This window comes from Mastomys coucha, unplaced genomic scaffold (assembly GCF_008632895.1).
Source record: "Mastomys coucha isolate ucsf_1 unplaced genomic scaffold, UCSF_Mcou_1 pScaffold11, whole genome shotgun sequence".
Classification (NCBI taxonomy): Eukaryota; Metazoa; Chordata; class Mammalia; order Rodentia; family Muridae; genus Mastomys; species Mastomys coucha.
Genome location: NW_022196893.1, coordinates 34,655,362 through 34,676,308, shown reverse-complemented (window position 1 = coordinate 34,676,308; position 20,947 = coordinate 34,655,362). Strand labels below are relative to the sequence as shown.

The following is a 20,947-nucleotide window of genomic DNA, read 5'->3' as shown; positions in this document are numbered from 1 at the left end:
CAAAGTAGAAGGCAACACTATCAGCCAGTCTGACATAATTGACACCTGTAGAATAGTTTACACAACAGCAAAATGTTTTTAACTAGTATGGAATATAAGTCTCATTCAAAAGGCTGTTATTATATAAAGTGTTTTCTGACCTTGGATTAGAAATTAGTAACACAGGCTGGAGAGATGGCTCAGCAGTTAACAGAGCCGACTGCTCTTCCGAAGGTCATGTGTTCAAATCCCAGCAACCACATGATGGCTCACAACCATCTGTAATGAGATCTGTTGCCCTCTTCTGGGGTATCTGAAGACAGCTACAGTGTACTTACATATAATAAATTAATAAATCTTTAAAAAAAATAGAAATTAGTAATACATCTGAGAAGTCTCCAAATATTTGGAATGCTGCACAACACCTATGTTACTCAGGGGTCAAACAACTGGAAATGTAGCTCAAAGCTTATTTTTTAACTTATACAAAGTGCTGGCTTGGTTTATTTCCAGCTCCACCCACCAACAACAAAGAATTTGAGAGGCTGAGATAGAAGGGTCACATGAGTTTAAGGACAACTTGGGCTATATATAGTGAGAGTCTATCTCAAAAGACAGAAAAACCAAACTGAAAGTTACCTGAGAATAAATAGTAAGAGTGATAAATAAATAAAAAAGTAGAACACATAAATGTTATTTGGAACAAAAGAATTGCCTCAGTTCCTCATATAGACCTTTGAAAAGTAATAAATATTAGAAAGCCTGTTTTGGTGCTTTTATAACCTGGGAGACAGAGGCAGCAGGATTCCTGCAAGTTGGAGACCAGCCTAAGCTACAAAGTGAGACTCTATCTGGACATTTTTCAGTTTTCAATGGGAAAAAGAGATACTAAAAATGATGCATCTTTTTTCCATGTCTAATGAAACCCCTATGCCCAAATTGTTTTGTTCTTTTTCTCCCACAGCTGACCTATGAAATAAGTAATTAGGGCAGTGATTAGCATTTAAGGTTAAGTGAGCTATTGGGTTTGACCTTTGATTGTTGCTATAGATAGGATCCATGTCTACTTACTGCAGTCTTCTTTCCAGTATTAAAGAGATATGCTTGGGTTGGGTATGATGACAAGGACTTCAGTCCTAGCACTCTTACCTGTAGTAGTGATACTTTGTTACTGTTTTTAAGTTGCTTCACTGGGTATAGGTGCTTACCTAAGGTCAGTCTGGTGGTCTGAAGACCATCCTAGGACCTACATGATGAAAGAGAAAACGAACTTCTCCAAGTTGTACTTTGACCTCCATGGGCATGCTGTGGCACAAATGTGCCTCCACAAAAACATACCTACACAGCTACACAAATAAATAGATGTTTTTCAAATGAGACTATTTTATGTGTATATGAGTGTTTTTGCTATATTGTATATATGTGTATCACATGCTTGCCTGGTGCCTGTGGAGGTCAGAAGAGGATATGAGATTCCTTGGAACTGGAGTTACCACACACTGAGTTTTTATAATCTGTCTTCACCTGTGGGCTGCTAAGTGCTGGAAACCTAACCAGGCCTTCTGCAAGAGCAGCAACTGCTCTTAACAGCTGAACCACTTAAAGTAACATTACCTCTTTTTTTAAAGATTTATTTATTTTATATGTATGAGTACACTGTAGCTGTACAGATGGCCATGAGCTATCATGTGTGTGGGTGCCGGCCCTGCTCGCTCCATAGAGTAATTCACTGTAACTGTCTTCAGATCTCATTATGGGTGGTTGTGAGCCACCATGTGGTTGCTGGGATCCAAACTCATGACCTTCAGAAGAGCAGTCAGTGCTCTTACCCGCTGAGCCATCTCGCCAGGAGCCCCCCAACCCCCAGTGCTACCTCTTAAGTAGCCTTTACTTTTCCTTTTGAGACACTTACATTGTAGCTTAAGGCCTTGATGGAACTTGCTATGTAGCCTAGGCTTGACTCACTCCAGCTTTCAGTAATCCTTCTGCTTCAGCCTTGTGGGTGCTACTAAGTTGGCAAACATGCCCCCTTTATGATCTTTTGGATTGGCTTTGTGGTATTGAAAGTTGAACTCAGCCTTCTGAATGACTCACATGCACTACCTTAGAAGATGAAGCTTCCAAAGCCCATATAGTCCTCTTTTGTTTTGTTTTGTTTTATTTTTGCTTTTTGTCGAAACCTTTATGGAACAGACTTAACCAAAGAGAAACTCAGTTTCCAGCCCACAAGTTACAGTAGATTTAGTGCCCATGTGGTGTTTGACACTTAGTGCTCTCTCAACAAATATCCTAGAGCCCAGCTAAACAGTTTTAGAAAGGGAACAGAATGACTATATTAATCATCTTTTGGCACAGGATTTGAATTGGGAATGTGGTTGGAAACTGGACAAAAAGAAAAAAAATCTTACTTGGCTTAAATAACACATCAAAACACTTGAAAAGCTGGGTGGTCTGAGATCAGCCATCCCCTCAGCCATTTATCTGATGATGGCCTTTCTGTGCATTTAACTATCAATATATTTGAAGTGTGGAGCACACTTTTATTATATTGTGCCATAGTAACTCACACTTAAATGTCAATAGAGACACTTGCAAAGACCTGCAAGGTTCAATAACTTCTGGTGTGGGTTTGTTTCTCCTGTCATCACCCATTATGTATTTTTTTAACAGCTTTTGAATTGCCACAAAGCAAAATTGGTCAGGATCATAATAGATGGCCCAGAAGCTACCAAGGATACCCTTGTATGGGATGGGAAAAATTCAATATTGGCTTGATTTTATTTATCAAATTGTAGGGTATGACTTAAATATAATTCATGTTGCAAATACTCCAAGGTGATTGCAAAGCACAGAACTGTGCCATCGGTTGAAGAATGCTCTCTTTATTCCCTGAAGTTTACAGTCTGAGATGTTTCTTACTTTAATCATGTAAAAATTTCTTTCTTGTCAGCATGTAATTAATACGCAATAGTCAGATTGTAGTATATTGACTTAAATAAATCATCTCAACAGTTAAATTAGTAATATTTTTATTATGGTTGTATAGGCTAATTTTTATGTCTATCAAATGCCATTGCCAAACAGAATATTGGCGATTCAAAATTTCCTGACTTAGTATATGCTAATGACCTGAAGCCCTAAGCTATTAAAGTATACAATCTGCAAACGATGCCAGGGTAAAGACTGAGTTTTTTGGCTTTTGTGTTTTATTTAGGTAGAAGAACATTTCATCTCTCTCTCTCTCTCTCTTTCTCTCTCTCTCTCTCTCTCTCTCTCTCTCTCTCTGTCTGTTTTTGTTTTTGTTTTTTCGAGACAGGGTTTCTCTGTATAGCCCTGGCTGTCCTGGAACTTACTCTGTAGACCAGGCTGGCCTCGAACTCAGAAATCTGCCTGCCTCTGCCTCCCAAGTGCTGGGATTAAAGGAGTGTGCCACCCTGCCTGGCACATAGATATTTTAAAAGCTTTTGACTTCTAAATTGGGTGTCCATATGTTTCCAGTATAGGTGGGTGATAGTTATCAGCCCATGTAACAAAACCTGAGACAACCTGGACAGCTATAGTGTGCAGCTGTGCTACCAAACTTTAGAAATCATAAATCTAGTGCAAGAAAATGTCTTTATGATGTTTGTGTTACATACCATAGAGAGCAAAAAAACATGAGCAGATTAAAGTGGTTCTGTAGATTTGACTGTATCTGTTTATTTGCTGTGACTGCATAGAACACTCCTAGAAGTTAGGACTGTTGCTAACAATTGAAGGTTCCTGGGAGGCAGAGGCAGGCGGATTTCTGAGTTCAAGGCCAGCCTGGTCTACAGAGTTCCAGGACAGCCAGGGCTATACAGAAAAACTCTGTCTCGAAAAAAACAAAAAACAAACAAACAAAAACAATTGAAGCTTCCCATCACCTACAGAGTTTGTTTTAGTTTTAGTCTTTTGAGACAAGATTTTATACTATAGCCCAGGCTGGCCTCTTGCTTATGCTGCTCTTCTGCTTCACCCTCCCAAGAAGTACTGGAGGACTATAGGCACGCACTACCATGCCCAGCTACTCTGAATTGGTGTCTTTCCTTAAGGGTCTTAGAGAAGAAATTGCAATTTCTCTTTGGTATGTGCCCGTAATCCCAGAACTAGGGAGGCAGAGGCAGGAGGATTACTGTAAATTGGAGGACAACATACTTGATTATATACAGAGAGACCCTATCAGGGGGAAGGGGAGATAGAGGGGAGGAACCCTGGGCCATCTGAAGCCATTGATCAATAATAGCATATTTAATTTGTGTGAGGGAGATTTGCACATGTTTTTCCCTTCCTTTCTTTTTAGCTAGTGCTTGCTGTCTGGAGAATTTTTGCTTTTGTTTTGTTTTGTTTCAAGTCAAGGTTTCTCTGGGTAACAAGCCAGGCTGTTTCCTGGAAGTCGATTTGTAAACTAGGCTAGTCTTAAACTTACAGAGATTCACCTGCCTCTGCCTCCAGAGTGCTGGGATAAAAGTTGTACACCATCACCTGGCTGGCTTACAGATTCCCCTTTTTTTTTTTTTTCATTTTTCGAGACAAGGTTTCTCTGTATAGCCCTGGCTGTCCTAGAACTCACTCTGTAGACCAGGCTGGCCTCGAAGGCTTACAAATTCTTATTGTGATCCAAAAATGGAGAATTCACTGATTATGCATCTGGATACTACTACCAAATAATTTGGTAATTCAGTGAAGTGTTCACCAGTTAGTTATCCATATTTCTTTAATTGGCAATGGAAAAAAATGTGTGCGCTATGCCATGATTTTGGGTTTTTTTTTTTTTTTTTTTGACAGGGTTTTCTCTGTGTGCTCTTGGCTGTCCTGGAACTCACTCTGTAGACCAGGCTGGCCTCGAACTCATAAATCTGCCTGCCTCTGCCTCCCAAGTGCTGGGATTAAAGGCATGTACCACCACCGCCCGGCTGTTCTGGTCTTCTTAAAAGATCATGGCATAAACTGGGCAGTGGTGGCGCACGCCTTTAATCCCAGCACTTGGGAGGCAGAGGCAGGCAGGTTTCTGAGTTCGAGGCCAGCCTCGTCTACAGAGTGAGTTCCAGGACAGCCAGGGCTACAGAGAAACCCTGTCTCGAAAAACCAAAAAAAAGAAGACCAGAACAGAGCAGGGAGCTTGGTTCATTTACTTAATGCTAATAGTTAGCCATTATACCTATTATTCTGGATTGACAGGGACCAACAGATTTTAAATGTTTTTTCTTTAAAATTTTCTCTTCCTCCTCTCCACCCCCCACCCCACCCGGGGGGTTCTTTGTGTAGCCCTGGCTGTTCTGGAAATCACAGTGATGGGCCTGCCTCTGCCTTCCCAGTGTTGAAATTAAAGGCGTGTGTTATCATTGTCTAGCATCCCTTCTCTTCTTTCTGCAACACCCCCCTACACACACACACACACACACCCCTTGTATTTTGAAGATTCATCCTTTAAATAATCCCTTGTCAATTTTTTGGAATGTGGGTTTGATTCAGCCTGGCCACAGAATTCTTTGCTGCTTTTCCAAGACTGATTTCTGTCCACATCCCTGGCTGAGGAGCCTATAAGGTGAATTTGCCTTATGTCACTTGTAGGAATGTCTGTTGGTACTGGTCTTTTCTTAGTCCTGTGGGCTCTAGTTGCTGCAATCTGTGGTGTATACTCCATTAGTATTTAAGAGAAGACTGAAAGCAGTTTTGCTTGAAAAAGCTCTCTAGAAAATTGAGAAGTTCCTCAGCCCTTCCTATGAAGATTTCCATAAGGATAAGGTTGCTTGTCCTCTCTTCTGCCATAGTATCAGGATTCTGCTGTAATCAGTCCATCATCCTGCCAGCTGTATCTCATTTCTCATACCAGAATGCTCCTCTTTCCCAGGCTCAGCTTGATCCACCAGTCTCGATGCTTTATCTGGTACAGGGACTAGCCTTAAATTGTCCGTCTGGCTTTGTGTTTCATTTGACCCTAATACACTGGGTTGCACTGTCTAAAAGAGAATTATGTCCCCTCCCATGTCTGAGTGCATTTCTCATTTCTAACTGCAGCTCCTGAGAGCAGATCTGTAACTTCAAGGTTAAGATAAGACACATTCCATCAGAACTATGTCGTCATCCTTGCCAGCTTCTGATCTGTGACCATCCAGGAGATTTATAAGACAGTTGTATGCCATTCTTTAAAGAATATTATGGTTGGACTCTGACTTCTGGCATCAGGCCCAATTTGATTTGTCAGCTGTTACAAAACCCATTTCCCATAGAGAAAGGGGCCTTGGTTCACATGCCCTTCAGGCTGCTCTTACAGATAAACAGGAGTTAGTAGATCTGAACATTTTTATTTCCTAGTGTTTTATAAGGGTAAAGGTAAATAATGAGAATATTTTGTCCTTTGTTGAATTTAATATTGTCATTTTGTGCACGCACACATGCATGTGTACACACACACACACACACACACACACACACACTCACACTCAAGCAAACTCTGTAGTGGGCTATTACACCATGGCAAGGAATATTGGTCAGAAGACAACTTTGTAGTGTCAGTGTTCTCTTTTCTACCCTTGTGTGGGATCCAGGGATCAAACTTGGGTCATCATCAGGTTTGCATAGCAAGCTGAGCCATCTTGATGGTTCCTCATAATATAACTCTTTCAATATAAATCCATCCATTTCCCTAGTGAGTAGGCCATGAAAACTTATTACTCTGTTTTCTATTTATTTTTAGTTTATGCTTATGGGTATTTTAATTGTGTGTATGTCTGTGTATTGCAGGTCCATTGTGCTAGCAGAAGTCAAATGAGGTTGTCAGGTCCTCTGGGAGTAGAGTTACAAACAGTTGTAAAGCCACCAGTGGGTGCTAGGGATCAATCCTGGTACTCTGGAAGAGCAGCCAGTGCTCTTCAGTACTGAACTATGTAGCCCTTTTTGTTTTGTTTTGTTTTTGAAATAAGATCTTGCTATGTAGGTCTAGCTGGCCAGGAGTTCACTGTGTAAACCAGGTTGGCTTTTAACACTGAATCTACCTGGCCCTACCTCTACCTTTTCAAGTGCTGGGATTACATGCCTTTGCTGCTGCTCCCAGCTATTTGTTCCATTTCAGTGATGCTGAGGTTTAATATAAAGGTTATTTGCTCAAGAGCGATTGTACCTGGCAAATTACTACTTTGACCATATTTTATTTTCTCTGGTTATATTTTCATATTCTTTAATTAAAGAAAAAGATGAGGCCAGGCATAGTGTTATACACCTCTAATCCCAGCACTAGGGAAGCAGAGACAGGTGGATCTCTGAGTTTGAGGTTAGCCTGGTCTACAGAGTGAGTTCCAGGACAGCCAAAGCTATTCAGATCCTGTCTCAAAGAACAGTTTTGGGATTTTTGTTCAGTTTTGTTTTTTGGTGTGTGTGTGTGTGTGTGTGTGTGTGTGTGTGTGTGTGTGTGTGTGTGTGTGTGCTTGTGAATGCCTGTGTATGCACATGGGGGTGCACATAGAAACCAGAAGACATCAGATCCCCTGAAGATGGAATTACAGATAGTTGTAAGCCACCTGACATGGATGCTGAAGGGCCTTTGGAAGAGCAGCAAGTTCTAACTACTGAGCTCTATTACCATAAAAACTCTCATACTCTGATACTTAGGTATGATAGCCAAAATTACCACCTCTCTACCACACCCCATTGGCCTTAAATGTAGATATCCACCTGCCTCTCTCTCCTGTGTACTGGGAGTAAAGGCATGCACCACTGTGCCCTCCAGGCTCCTTTTCTTTTGTAAAGTTTTTATATAGATATGTATTATATATTGAACATACTTCCCCACCCTATCCTTCCATTTCTCACCCCTCTTTGTAGTTCCTCTTAGAGAAGAGGAACACAGCTTTAGTTCTACATACGTGTTTTTTTGTGTATCTATAAAGTAGGAGCTACCACTGAGAGAACATACTGTGTAATTTATCTTTGAGACTGGCTTCTTTTAATAAGATTATCTCCAGATACATTTGTTTTTCTGCAACTGATGTAACTTCATTCTTTATGTCTGAAAAAGATTTCATAGTATTTGTATGCATTTTCTTTATTCATCCCTCTGTTGCTGGGCACCTAGGTTGGTTCTGTACTTTAGTTATTGTAGATAGTATTGCCATAAATGTTGATTGCAGTATCTCTGTGGTATGCTGATTTGTAGATCTTTCCTTTTTCTTTTTTTCTTTTAAAAGTTTTTAAAATTTGTTTTATATATATGAGTGTTTGCTTGCATATATGTTTGTATACCACATACATGCCTATTACCCTTAAGAGGGTGTCAGATTAAACCCATGGGATTAGAGTTATAAGTAGTTGTGAGCCACTCTGTGGGTGCTGGGAACTGAACTCTGGTCCTCTGCAAGAGCAGTAAGAGTTCATAATATTTGAGTTACCCATCTCTCTAGTGCCTAAAGTTCTTTACTTTTTGATTGTCTCTTTTCCTTACTCTCCCGTTGAAGAAGCCTTAGCATGTCTGATACCACAAAAAGTTTAAATTCCCATATGCGAATCAAATATGCTTATTAGAGCCAAGTGAAAGGACATTGTATATATGTTTGTTTGTTTGTTTTTCTTTCCTTCTAAGACTAGATCTCTTGTAACATAGGATGGTTCTGAACTGGCAATGTAGTTGTACATGACCTTGAATTCCTGGTCTGTTTTCTGTTAATGATTTCTGCATTATTATTATTATTACACCTTCATTTTCTTGGGTATTAGGGATTATTAATATGTAGAGTTATAGATGAATAATATATCAGGGGATATTAATTACTAAAATTAACTGTAATGCCTGTGGCCAACTTGCCCTCCCCCCCTTTTAAACTAAGGAACTAATTTTTCCCACCTGTAAATTCAATTGAAAGGTTTTTTTGTGGCATGGGGATGTAGCTCAGTAGTAGTCTGTATTGTTAGTATTCCTTCTAGACTCTGCCCTACAGTTACCTGGCAATAGCCTGGATATGCCTGGCTTACTATAAAAGGGGCTGTTTGTCCCCTCCTCTCTATCTTGCTCTTACTCTCCTTATTCTGCCTCTTCTCTCTCTGATTCCTTTCTTCTCTTCCCCCTCCCCCTCATTGCTCCACGTGTTCCTGGTAGGCCTCTCCTCCCTCCCTCCCTCTTTCTCTGTCTCAACTCTACTTCCCATGTCTTAAATAAATTCCGTTCCATACTATATCTGTCGTTGTATGGCTGGTACCTACCTCAGGGAAGGGATGCCTCAGCATGGGCCCACAGAGGCACCCCCTCCCACCTCACCAAACCTGGCTCTATCTAACATATAATGGCTCCTCCTTTTTTTAAAAAAAATAAAAAATAAAACACAGTATAATGCCCTGGTTTCCATAACCAGCTCCCCAAATTACAAAGCTTGATCCCTGGTCATTGTTTAAGGTCTGTTGTAATTCTCTCAAACGAGAGAGGTTACATAGTATCATTAAAATCCTTGCCCTCTCCCTTTCCTGTTACTTTTTCCCCCTCAAGCAATTTTAATTAACTGTACAGTGACAGATGGTGGGGAAAAGCCTTTGTCTAGAGTGCTTCTAGATTAAGGGTGGTTTGTCCTGATCTGTTGTAGGAAGTACCTACTCTTGCTTCTCTCCTTCTCCCATTGAGCTGTAATCCTGTTAGGTGGTCCTAAAATGCTGTTGATTCACAGTGCTTTTAGAGGAATAAGCTTAAATTTTGGACTTTAAAACGAAGAACTAACTCCCTTGAGCTCTGAAAGCCTTAGCCTTGGGGCCAAGGGAGATACCTTCCGACTTCTCCACCCGGTCTGCAGTGAAAAGGAAAGTTAAGCCTTTAACTTTTTCATTTGCCTCTCCCCCTTAGTCTAGTACGGCTGCCAGTTGTCATGGCAACGGACTGGGACAGCTGCGCAGTGGCGCCCAGGCAGCTGGGTGGGGGCGGGGGAGCTGCCAGCCCGCCAAGCCCCAGACCTGGGAGGGGAGGCCCCTCCTGTTAGCCCAGAGGGAAAGAACGAACTGGGGCGATCCGGTAGGTAAGGGAGGGAACCCCTATTGATCTACTTTGAGGGCTTCTCTTAAGCATGAAGGTATAAAGAAAAAAATTCTCTTCCTCAAACTGAAGAACACATATGTAAATCCTTGTTTTTTTTTTTTTTCCTGGTGAGGCAGGGAAGGCCATAGCCACAATGCTTAACTGCATGCTTCCAACATGGGGCTGGTTTTAACCCAGCGCTCTGACCTAAAGTGCTCAGCTCCCGGAAATTCCAAGGTGAGTGGGGGTGGGGGTGGGGTACTCTCCTGGAATATGACATTTCCTGTCTGTGGTGAGGTCGGAGGCTGTGTTTATTTTAAATAAACATTACATATTTTTTGATGTCTAGGAGTCTTCTAAATTCATGGAAAGATTATTTCAAAACCCCTTACCTAAATTCCCCCATGCCTTCTTTCTCAAATAAAGTTATCATAGATCAGAAATTAATACAAGCAGTTTTTGAGGTGGGCATACCTATTTACTAATAAGTTTTGTAGGTAGGGTTTTCAACACTATTTCTTTAATGATTTCTTAAAAATTAATAATTGTAATTAAATTGTTAGATACAACTTCTTCTTTGAACATAATTTTAAGAGTAGTTGCCTTTTTATTCCTGAGATTGGCTTTCTGGCCAAGATGGGAATGTTCTGAAAAATATCTTTAGAGATTATAGCAAAATAACAATGGAGTCAGCTGAGGAATCCAGATTATGGGTACCATTTAACATTATTAAGGAAGAATTATTTTTAAATGATTATGGTAACAGCAGTGTGGGAATTTTAAAAACTAGGTTCTCTGTTAGCACTCTTAATGTACATATTTCTGAGTTTAACTCAGTTTCCATTTGTGCTGCCTTGCTATGGCTTTCCTGGGGCCTGGGGCTGATGGATAAGTCCTCTGTGTTCTGAGGAGGCTTCGTGTTGATGCAGAGTCTGGGGCCAGACTTCTTTTCCCTCCTCTTCCTTTGGCCCAAAGTCAACTTTAGTTAAGAGACAAGGTACCTCCTGAACTATTTAGGTTAGCTGATCCCTGCCTGGGAGTTACAGACGAGTCCAGTGACTAATTTCTTAAATTTTTTTCTCTGCCCCTCTTCCCTTCTATCCCCAAATGAACTTGCTAAAAAGGAGACTTAGTGTGTTTGAGCTGTCAGCCTTGCTTTTGTGAGCTGATGGATGCTATGAAGGCACAGGCTCAAACTGTTTAAGGGAAATTTTCCAATTCAATGGAAATGTGGTGAGAGATGGCCCAAACAGTGTGTGTGTGTGTGTCTGTCTGTCTGTCTGTCTGTCTGCTCCCCCCCCCCCTTTCTCTTTCTCTCTCTCTCTCTGTCCATACTCCTGAGAGATTGATCGAATGTTCAGAGTATAGAAAAGTTACATTCAGGTGCATTGTAGCGGAAGGGTCTTTTATTTTTATAAAGACTTTTATTTACCTTGGAGGAAAAAGATTTTTATTCTAACTTGGTTCCTTTAATTGAAGGTTTCCCACATTTCTCTTGGAGTTTCTGGCTCACAAGTAGATACAGAAATGGTCAGGAGTTACACCCATGCTATTTGCTCTTTTGGAATATAAAATTAAAGAGTTAAACAATTCTGTCTAAAAATTTTGGTCTCTTCAACTGAAGAGAAGTTGTTAGAGAAATGTGGATTGACCCATTTTAAAGTTAAATTTGTAGCCCTGTTTTATAATTGTAGATCAAAGAGAAGAGTAAGTGTCTCACTGGTGTTGTACCCTCTGTTCCATCAAGAAGTAATGGTTTTAACCCTCAGGTAGACTGAACCATTTAATTTTTCACCCTTTTAGGAACCTGGTGGCCGTACTTCTTCAAGTGGATCAACACGAACACGACATGGGAAAGAAGACCAAGAGGACAGCCGACAGCTCTTCTTCAGAGGATGAGGAGGAATATGTGGTGGAGAAGGTGTTGGACAGGCGCATGGTTAAGGGGCAAGTGGAATATCTGTTGAAGTGGAAAGGCTTTTCTGAGTAAGTGCTTTCTTTTTCAAACTTTAGAACTCAGTAGAGGTAGAAAACTTTGGTTTATTTGCCCATGAGCCATAGTCTATCTTTTTCCTAGTTACATACTTCCATGAGAATCAAGAGAGGCAGCAGACCATACAATCTCCTTATCATGGAGCTGATATTTTAATGATCTTACTTTTGAGGGGTAGTTTAAGGAATTGATTGGGAACACAGACTTGGGAGAATCTTTTCTCTGTTTGTTTTTTTGAGACAGGGTTTCTCTGTGTAGCCCTGGCTGTCCTGGAACTCACTCTGTAGACTAGGCTGGCCTAGGACTCAGAAATCCGCCTGCCTCTGCCTCCCAAATGCTGGGATTAAAGGCATGAGCCACCACTGCCCGGCCAGATTACTATTTTTATAAACTGTCTCTATAGCCCAGGCTGACCTCGAATTTATCCTGTAGCCTAAGATAACCTTGAACTTCTTTAACCTTTTTTTTTTTTCAAAGATTTATTTATTTTATATATGAAGATACTGTTGCAGTCTTCAGACACACCAGAAAGAGGACATCAGATCCCATTACAGATGGTTGTGAAGCACCATGTGGTTGCTGGGAATTGAACTCTGAACCTCTGGAAGAGCAGTCAATACTTTTAACCACTGAGCCATCTCTCCAGCCCAACTTTGAACTTCTGATCTTCATTTCTGCTTCCCAGGTCCTGTGATTCTGGGCCACCACTGTAGCAGTAAAATAGTTAAATCGTTGCTTTATGGTCCCAGTGGGTCCTACCTGCCCTCTGGATTCTTGAATGAAAGACACACACACGCACTGGGCTTAATTTTGATATGCCTTGACTAGATCAATGGCTGGGCATTTCTAATCCTCCCCACAGCCAGCATACATTTCCCTCTAATGTTCCTGGCTTAACACCTTCTAAACTATATTTCATCTCTGCTACCCCATTACCTCCTGGGGGAGCTCCCCAAAAGGTGCATTCCCTTTCCACCAGCATTGCTGGATGGTTTCTCTCCTACAGCTCTTAAATCTGATACTTCTCCTTCCTCCTCCCTACTACGCCCCCTCTAGGTCTCTTGTCTTTGCAGTCTAAAAGTCCCACCCTGTTTCCCTGCCCAGACAATGGTTGTACAGCAATTCTTTGAAGCCAGGTGGGGGCAGGGACCCTTAGGTCTGGAAGCATTGCTTTTTGGGAGCTGAAATACTTCTGGGAGCAAAACTTTAGGGGCTGGAGAGGTGGCTCAGCGGTTAAAAGCACTGGCTGCTCTTCCAGAGGTCCTGAGTTCAATTCCCAGCAACCACATGGGGGCTCACAACCATCTGTAATAGGATCCAATGCCCTGTTCTGATGTATCTGAAGACAGTTACAGTGCACTCATATAAATAAAATAAATAAATCTTTGAAAAAAGAAAAGAAAAGTCAAAGCTTTAGAACCAGTTCCCAATACACCATACTGTTTTTTTGGTTTTTGGTTTTTGGCTTTTTTCAATAGCACTTGTGTATCTAGGTAAGAACTCTTCCAAGCTGAGCTCTGCTTCGTCACCATATTTCTAAATAGAAAATACTAGGTATGAAAAGCATTACTGGGAAGTGGTGGCACATGCCTTTAATCCCAGCACTTGGGAGGCAGAGACAGGTGAATTTCTGAGTTTGAGGCCAGCCTGGTCTATAGAGTGAGTTCCAGGACAGCCAGGGCTATACAGAGAACCTCTGTCTCAAAAAACCACAAAGAAAAAAAAAAGAAAGAAAAAAGAATAACAAGCACTCTTAACTATTGAGCCATCTCTCCAGCTCCCAAATCGGTGGTTTTAAACGGGTTTATTAAACTATAATTTATGTACCATAAGAGTCACCTACTCCTGGCAGTGGTGGCACATGCCTTTAGTCCCAACACTGGCTTTTAATCCCAGCACTTGGGAAGCAGAGGCGGTTAGATATCTTGAGTTTGGGGCCAGTCTGGTCCATAGAGTGAGGTCCAGGACAACACTTACCCTTAAAAAAAAAAAAGAGAGAGAGAGAGCCACTCATATCCATTGAAATTGTACAATTTGATGTTTCTTGTTTTGTTCTTTGAGACAAGGGTTTTGTTTTGTTTTGTTTTGTTTGAGACAGATTTTCTCCTTGTAGCTCTGACTGTTCTGGAACCTATTCTGTAGACCAGACTAGCCTTGAACTCAGAGATTGTGGCTTGTTACCACGTGTCCATTACAGAACATTTCCTCAGTCTAATCTAAAATCTATCTTGCCAGGGTATGTCAGAGAAATGGAATCAGAAAGAAAGCATATGTTTTCTTATAAATTCAGTATACTGTTTTTGAGATTTTCTCAAATTATATTTTATTTTTGTTGCTTAATACTATTCCATTATAGAGTTGCACCATATTTTTTTGATTCATTCATCAGTTGATGAGCTTTGGGGTTTTGGCTACTAAAATGTTGCTATAAGGGTGATAGAGCAGACATAAAATTCTGGTTTGGGGTTTGATTCCCAGTCCTGGAAAAAAAATATACTGCTGCTATAATAATTCTTTCCATGACTTTTGTGAACATACTTTTTCCCCAGATCTTTTCAGTGAAAATTGAAGATCAAATTTCTCTGCAGAGCTAGAGATCAAACCTATGGCATTACATATGCTAGTACCTTACCACTGAAATCTATACCCTAAGCCTAGGTATAGATTTCCTGTCCTTTCCTTACATGTCCTCTTTAAAACAAGCTTTAGCAATGAAAACAGCTGAGGATATAATTTGCAAACACTTGCTAGTCTTAAGTTCTGCAGAGATGGAAAGTGAGTAAAAATAGGTCATTATCCTTGTCCCTCAGTCTTTTCCTTTTGTCTTTATTACTGTCCAGGGAGCACAATACTTGGGAACCTGAGAAGAACTTGGATTGTCCTGAACTAATTTCTGAGTTTATGAAAAAGTATAAGAAGATGAAGGAGGGTGAAAACAACAAGCCCAGGGAGAAGTCAGAAGGAAACAAGAGGAAATCCAGTTTCTCCAACAGTGCTGATGATATTAAATCTAAAAAAAAAAGAGAGGTGAGCTTCCTGCCTGCTTCTGCTACTGTCCTCTTCCTACTGCTGTGCAAACAAGGGTTTAGTTATTTCTCTTCTAAGGATGAACCTTATGTTATATTGTTAAACAAAAGCATGCAGGGAAGTGTGTTGATTAGCTACAGTGACCTCTTCTGGCTAAGTGAGAACTAGTTGTATTTACTAATTGTATTTAAATACTAATTGTATTTAAAGTGTGAAAATTAATATGAAATGCAATCCATTCTGTCTCTTCCATGAATAGAAATGTGTATGAATGTGTATCTTGTGTATGGGTGTCCAAGGAGGCCAGAAGGTGTTGGATTCCCTGCAGGTAGAGTTACAGTTACTCAGTTCCCTAAAGTGAGTGCTGGGAACCAAAATGAGGACCTCTAGAAAAGCAGCAATCTCTCTTAGCCACTGAGCCAAGAGGAAGACTCTTCTAATTTTCTTCTTTTTTTTTTTTCTTTCTTTTTTTTTTTTTTAATTTTCTTCTTTTTAAAGAAAGAATAAGTTGCTAAGGAGTTGGCTCAGGAGTAAAGGTGCCTGTGGCCAAGCCTAAAAACCTGAGTTCAAATTCTACCCCTCATATTATAAGATAAATCTGACTCCTTACGTTGACCTTTGACCCCCTGTATTCACCTGCCCACCTGAACACGCTAATAATAATAACAGTAAAAAAAAAAAACAAAAAAACCAGGCAGTGGTGGCTCACGCCTTTAGTCTCAGCACTTGGGAGGCAGAGGCAGGCAAATTTCTGAGTTTGAGGCCAGCCAGGCCACAGAGAAACCCTGTCTCAAAAAAAAAAAAAAAAAAAAACCTGAAATGTTTACTGCTTTACTCTATGTTGTCTTTTGTCCCAGTAACATTTTTTATTAGATATTTTCTTTATTTACATTTCAAATGATATCTCCTTTCCCGGCCCTTGCCCTCTCGCTCACCAACCTACCCACCCACTCCCATTTCTTGGCCCTGGCATTCCCCTACACTGGGGCATAGAACCTTCACAGGACCAGGGCCTCCCTCCCATTGATGACCACCAAATAACATTATTTTGAATCCTATGTATTATTTTTTGTGTGATATGTGTGTAGTTTACATACTTGTTAGTATGTGTGTACGCATGACTGATAGTGCATGTACACATATGAACACATTTATATGTATGTGAAGACCAGAGATCAAAGTCAGACGTATTTCTTCAGTTCATTGATTCACATAGGCTTGCTGGCTAATGAGCCTCAGGGATCAGTCTGTTTTCCCATCCATAGGATTTATCTTTTCTCTTAGTTTTTTGTTGTTTGTCTGTCTTCTTTCCCTCCCTCCCTCCCTCCCTCCCTCCTTCCCTTCTTTCTTTCTTTCTTTCTTTCTTTCTTTCTTTCTTTCTTTCTTTCTTTCCTTCCTTCCTTCCTTCTTTCTTTCTTTCTTTCTTTCTTTTTTGTTGATTTTTGAGACAGTGCCCCATGTGTCTTGTCTGGCCTCACATTTTGAGTATGCCTGAAGATTACTTTGAACTTCTAGTGCTCCTACCACAACCTCCCAAGTACTGAGATGGTAGGCCTGTGGTATTGTTTTATGCTGTACTAGGGATTGAACTTAGAAGTCGCTGCATATTAGATGAGAACTCCGTCAGCTGAACTGAGAAGCCCAGCCTCTCTCTGTTGTTTGGAGGCAAAGGTCATGCTTTATATAACTTGTCTGACCCTGAACTCACAATGTATTTCTGGGTAGCCTGGGGCTTCCACTTCTGCCTTAGGCTCCTGGCTCGTGGGATTTTAGGCATGTGCCTAAATAGCACCACACCTGGCTATTTCCACTAATTTTTATTCTAACTATATACTCTAAAGAAGAAAATAATTTTCATCTTCTTTTGTGTATTTATTGTTTAGTTTGGAAACTACTTATGAAGTTTGGTTTGATTCGTTGCTTTTATCTGATTTTTACATTGAAGGTAGTAACATAGACACCATATTGTCCCCCCCACTTTTTTTTTGCATCTTTGCTGTGTGTGTATGTTACACAAACACTCTACATCTCCAGCATTCCCTCTTCCCTTTTATTTCAGGGTTATGAAACCTATGTACTTAAAATGGAATAAAATACAAGTATAAGTCCATATAGCATCCCTGCACTAATTCTCTCTTTATCTATGCTATACTTAGATGCTCATTTTTCTACACTGTTACTCTCAATTGTGACTACACTTCAGAACCACCCAGCAAGTCTTTAAAAAATGAAAACTCTAGTACCCAAGATAAACCTTAGATCAGTTAAATGAGAGTTTCTGTGGGTAAACTGAGGGATTGAGGTTTTATAAGGTTGTATGTAATTCTTGGACTCTATGGGGGCTGTTCCTGACTTCTTTCTCTTGCTAATTTTATTTTTACAACTTTTTTTGTTTGTTTATATAAGACAAGGTCTCTTTGTATAATCATAGCTGTCCTTCCTAGAGCTTGCTATATAGACCTGACTGATCTCTAATTCACAGAGATCCTCTTATATCTGCCTTCTATGTGCTGCAACCTATACCATGTTCTGATTATGATAAACTATTGATAAGGAATTTAAGGAAGGAACACTTTTCATTTTCTGAGGTCTTGTTTTTTTGTTTTGGGGTTTGTTTGTTTGTTTGAGACAGGGCCTCAAACAGTGCATGAGCCTGGGCTGGCCTGAAACTCACTATGTAGATCATGCTGGTTTCAGACTCTATCTCTGTCTCCCAGTTTCCCCTCACCCTTTTGAAATTTTATTTATATATTTTATTATTTTGCATGTGTGTGAGCATGTATGCAGCTGAATATGTGTGGAGGGTAAAGAAAGAACAACTTGGAAAAGTTAGTTGCCTTCTTATACCAGGTTGGTCCTGTGAATTGAAGTTAGAACTTTAGGCTTGGTGGTAGACACGTTTAGTTTTGTTTTTGTTAGGTGTTTATATTCTGGCTTTTGTCATTTGGTTCATTTCTAGTTAAAGTAGCAAGTAACACAACCAAAGACTTTTAACTATATATTTGTGAGAGATAGTAAACATTTCTTCAACTTAGGGTCTTTGTTCTTTTAAAGGCTGTAGTCTGTCTTTGAGTCCCTGACCACTTCAAAGGGCTTCATGTCTAGGTTCTAGAGCTACTGACCTTGAAAACAACCTCCAGACGTCCTTTACATCAAAATGTTTGTCTGGGGCCCTTGATAGCATTCTCAGCAATACTGGCAGCTGGCATGATAGTAGTAGTTGTATGTTTTCAAGGTATGGGAAGATTGCCTTTTTTTAGACCACTGCAGAAGAAATTTCATCGTCGGTTTTATGCCTGATTTAAGATTACTGCCTGTGATGATTTTAGTGTTTTCCTTGCCTTGGCTCCTTTCAGCAGCTTGAACGTTCTTTTTCCATTTGCCTCCCTATGTAGCAGACTGTTTCCAACTGCCAGAGATGATGTATGACTTAGTCCCTGTGCCAGCATTCCAGCTGTGAGCAGCTGTGTTTGCATCTGGGAACCAATTACCCTTAAATGCTCCAAAGAGGTTGTGTCTTAAAGAGCCATTGTCTTCCCATTAACCCATGGCTAGGATTTCCTTCGTGTTGTGGGTTCTGGTATCTTTGGGGACCACCAGGAACCGTGCAAACTTTTGTTTATCTATTTCACAATAATTTGTTTGTTTTGTGTATGCTCCTTGTTTGGGGGGTGCGGGTCAGAGAATATGTGGGCATTGATACTCTCCACACACCATGTGAGTCACAGGAATCAAACTCAGGTTGTTGGGCTTGTCTGCAAGCCCTTTTGCCCACTGAGCCATTTCATTGGCCTGCTTTTGTATCTCAAAGGCAAGTAAGATGATCAGAGAGAGTTGGGATTGCTGATAAATGAGCTTGCATTATCTCTTGTAAATTTTAGAAAAATTATGATATGTATAAAATTAGACTTTTTTTGTTCTGACCCCTGCCATTACACCTGGATCAGCCAGAGACCAAGTCCCAGCACCCTTCTCATGAGTTATCAGTTCAGTTGTTTGCAGTCTTAGACCAGTCCCAATTAATGTTAATAGCATGTCTTAACAGACCAGAGGCTCCTCTCTCAAGTTATATGCAAACTAGTGTTTGTGATCTTTGAAATTTGCCCTTTTTAGACTATTGGTCTTGCATTCTTCTTACCTCTGTTTTACAATATAGATGACAATGAAATATTAAAACTGTTGATCACTGTTAAGATAAAAGTATAAAAGGATGTGGTTGAGAAAGCATATCTGAAGTTGAGAGAGTGAAAATGAGCTTGTTTGGTGTCTGAGAAGCAACAGTAGAGGCTCTACTTGGAGTGCTGAAGAGATTGAGTGGGTTAGAGGAATGGAGTGCCCAGGTGATTCTCCTGAGACTCCTGGGGTGCTAAAGATTTGTGGGGGTCCCTTCTTAATCATTTGCAAAGAGTACCAGAAAAGATGACTACATTTTACTGCAAAAATATCTCTTAACATTGCTGTCCCCGATTGACATAGGTCGGAACTATATTTCTTGAGTTGTAAGGATTTTTCTGAACTGATGACAAATGAAACTAGGTGATATTAACAAAGGCTATGATTTGTTGTTCTGAAAAACAGGTGGTGTTTTGTTTTGTTTTTCCTTGATTTCTACAAGCTCTAATCTCTCCTGTTCTATTTATAGCAAAGCAATGATATCGCTCGGGGCTTTGAGAGAGGACTGGAACCAGAAAAGATCATTGGGGCAACAGATTCCTGTGGTGATTTAATGTTCTTAATGAAATGGTGAGAGGAATTGTGCTTCACTTTACAGTTGTGTTTTTGCTGCGAAGAAAGTATAAAATTGAGAATGTCTAAATTTAATCCTTAACCAATTCCAGTGTCAATATTAAGTGGGAATTTATGGTTCAGAATGAATTGTGACATTCTCAAGCTTTGGTATTGTTGTGTTATAATAACCATATTTGGGTAAAAAATTTGAAGTAAAAAATATATTACTACTACCTAAATATTTGTTTGTATAGAACTAAATCATTTACTATAAGATCATGAGCCTGTGACTATGGGATAAGAGCTAAGTGAAGTTTCTTACATCACTGAGGGTCAGGGTCACTGAATGATGTCTAAAAGAGAAAGTAATTTCAGCAAAAGGCATCAAAGTTAATGCTAAGTAAAGCACAAATTACTTCATCAGAGATAGTGACTTATAGAAGAAAGTGGAATACTTTCCATCCTTCCTCTCTCTTTTCCTGACAGGGTCTCATGTAGCTCAAGCTGTCTTTGAACTCAATAAGTAGTCCAGGGTATTAAACTCATTCTCCTATCCCTATCTCCCTAGGACTGGCTTTTTCCTCTCTTCTATTTCCTTTCCTTTTCCCCCTTCCCTTTTTCTTTTTAAGATTTATTTCTTATGTCATTATATTCTACGTGTATATGTTTTGCCTACATATATAAATGTGCACCATGTGTGTGCAGTGCCTGCAGAGGCATTGGATTCCCTGGAACTGACATTACAGGCAGTTTGTATGATACCATGTAGGTGCTGGGAACTGAGCCTGGGTCCTCTGTAAGAACAGCCTTCTCTTCAGTTCTTTCTTTCTTGTTTATTTTTTGATGCTAAAGATCAAATATAGACGTTCCACCACTGAGTTATACCTCCAGCCCTGTAAAGACCCTTTCTACTTTGAGATCAAACCAGCTAACCTCAGACAGTGACACTGACAGATTGTCTCAGTCTCATGTCTCCTTCTAAGTCTTACACCCTTTCTTTTCAGGAAAGACACAGATGAAGCTGACCTGGTTCTTGCAAAAGAAGCTAATGTGAAATGTCCACAAATTGTGATAGCATTTTATGAAGAGAGACTGACGTGGCATGCATATCCAGAGGATGCGGAAAACAAAGAAAAAGAAAGTGCAAAGAGCTAAAGGAGGAGGCAGTCTCTGTCATTTCTCTTTGTATATAATACCTTCACCTTCCTGCC

General features: G+C 40.2%; 1 protein-coding gene across 5 annotated transcripts in view; it reads left to right on the top strand.

Annotated features, from left to right (window-relative positions):
- Cbx5 (chromobox 5) overlaps positions 1–20,895 on the top strand; it is a 31,479-nt gene extending 10,584 nt beyond the window's left edge. The window contains exons 1-6 of one of the 5 annotated variants that reach the window (XM_031357438.1): positions 9,885–9,985; positions 10,126–10,225; positions 11,792–11,974; positions 14,822–15,008; positions 19,651–19,751; positions 20,741–20,895. In XM_031357438.1, coding sequence (XP_031213298.1) covers positions 11,838–11,974; positions 14,822–15,008; positions 19,651–19,751; positions 20,741–20,891 — 576 coding nt within the window. In that variant the 5' untranslated portion in view covers positions 9,885–9,985; positions 10,126–10,225; positions 11,792–11,837 and the 3' untranslated portion in view covers positions 20,892–20,895. Of the gene's footprint in view, positions 1–9,862; positions 9,986–10,121; positions 10,226–11,791; positions 11,975–14,821; positions 15,009–19,650; positions 19,752–20,740 lie in introns of those variants that run through there. The other 4 variants (XM_031357445.1, XM_031357434.1, XM_031357453.1 and 1 more) reach the window with 4 other exon arrangements.
- The last annotated feature ends 52 nt before the right edge of the window (positions 20,896–20,947 follow it).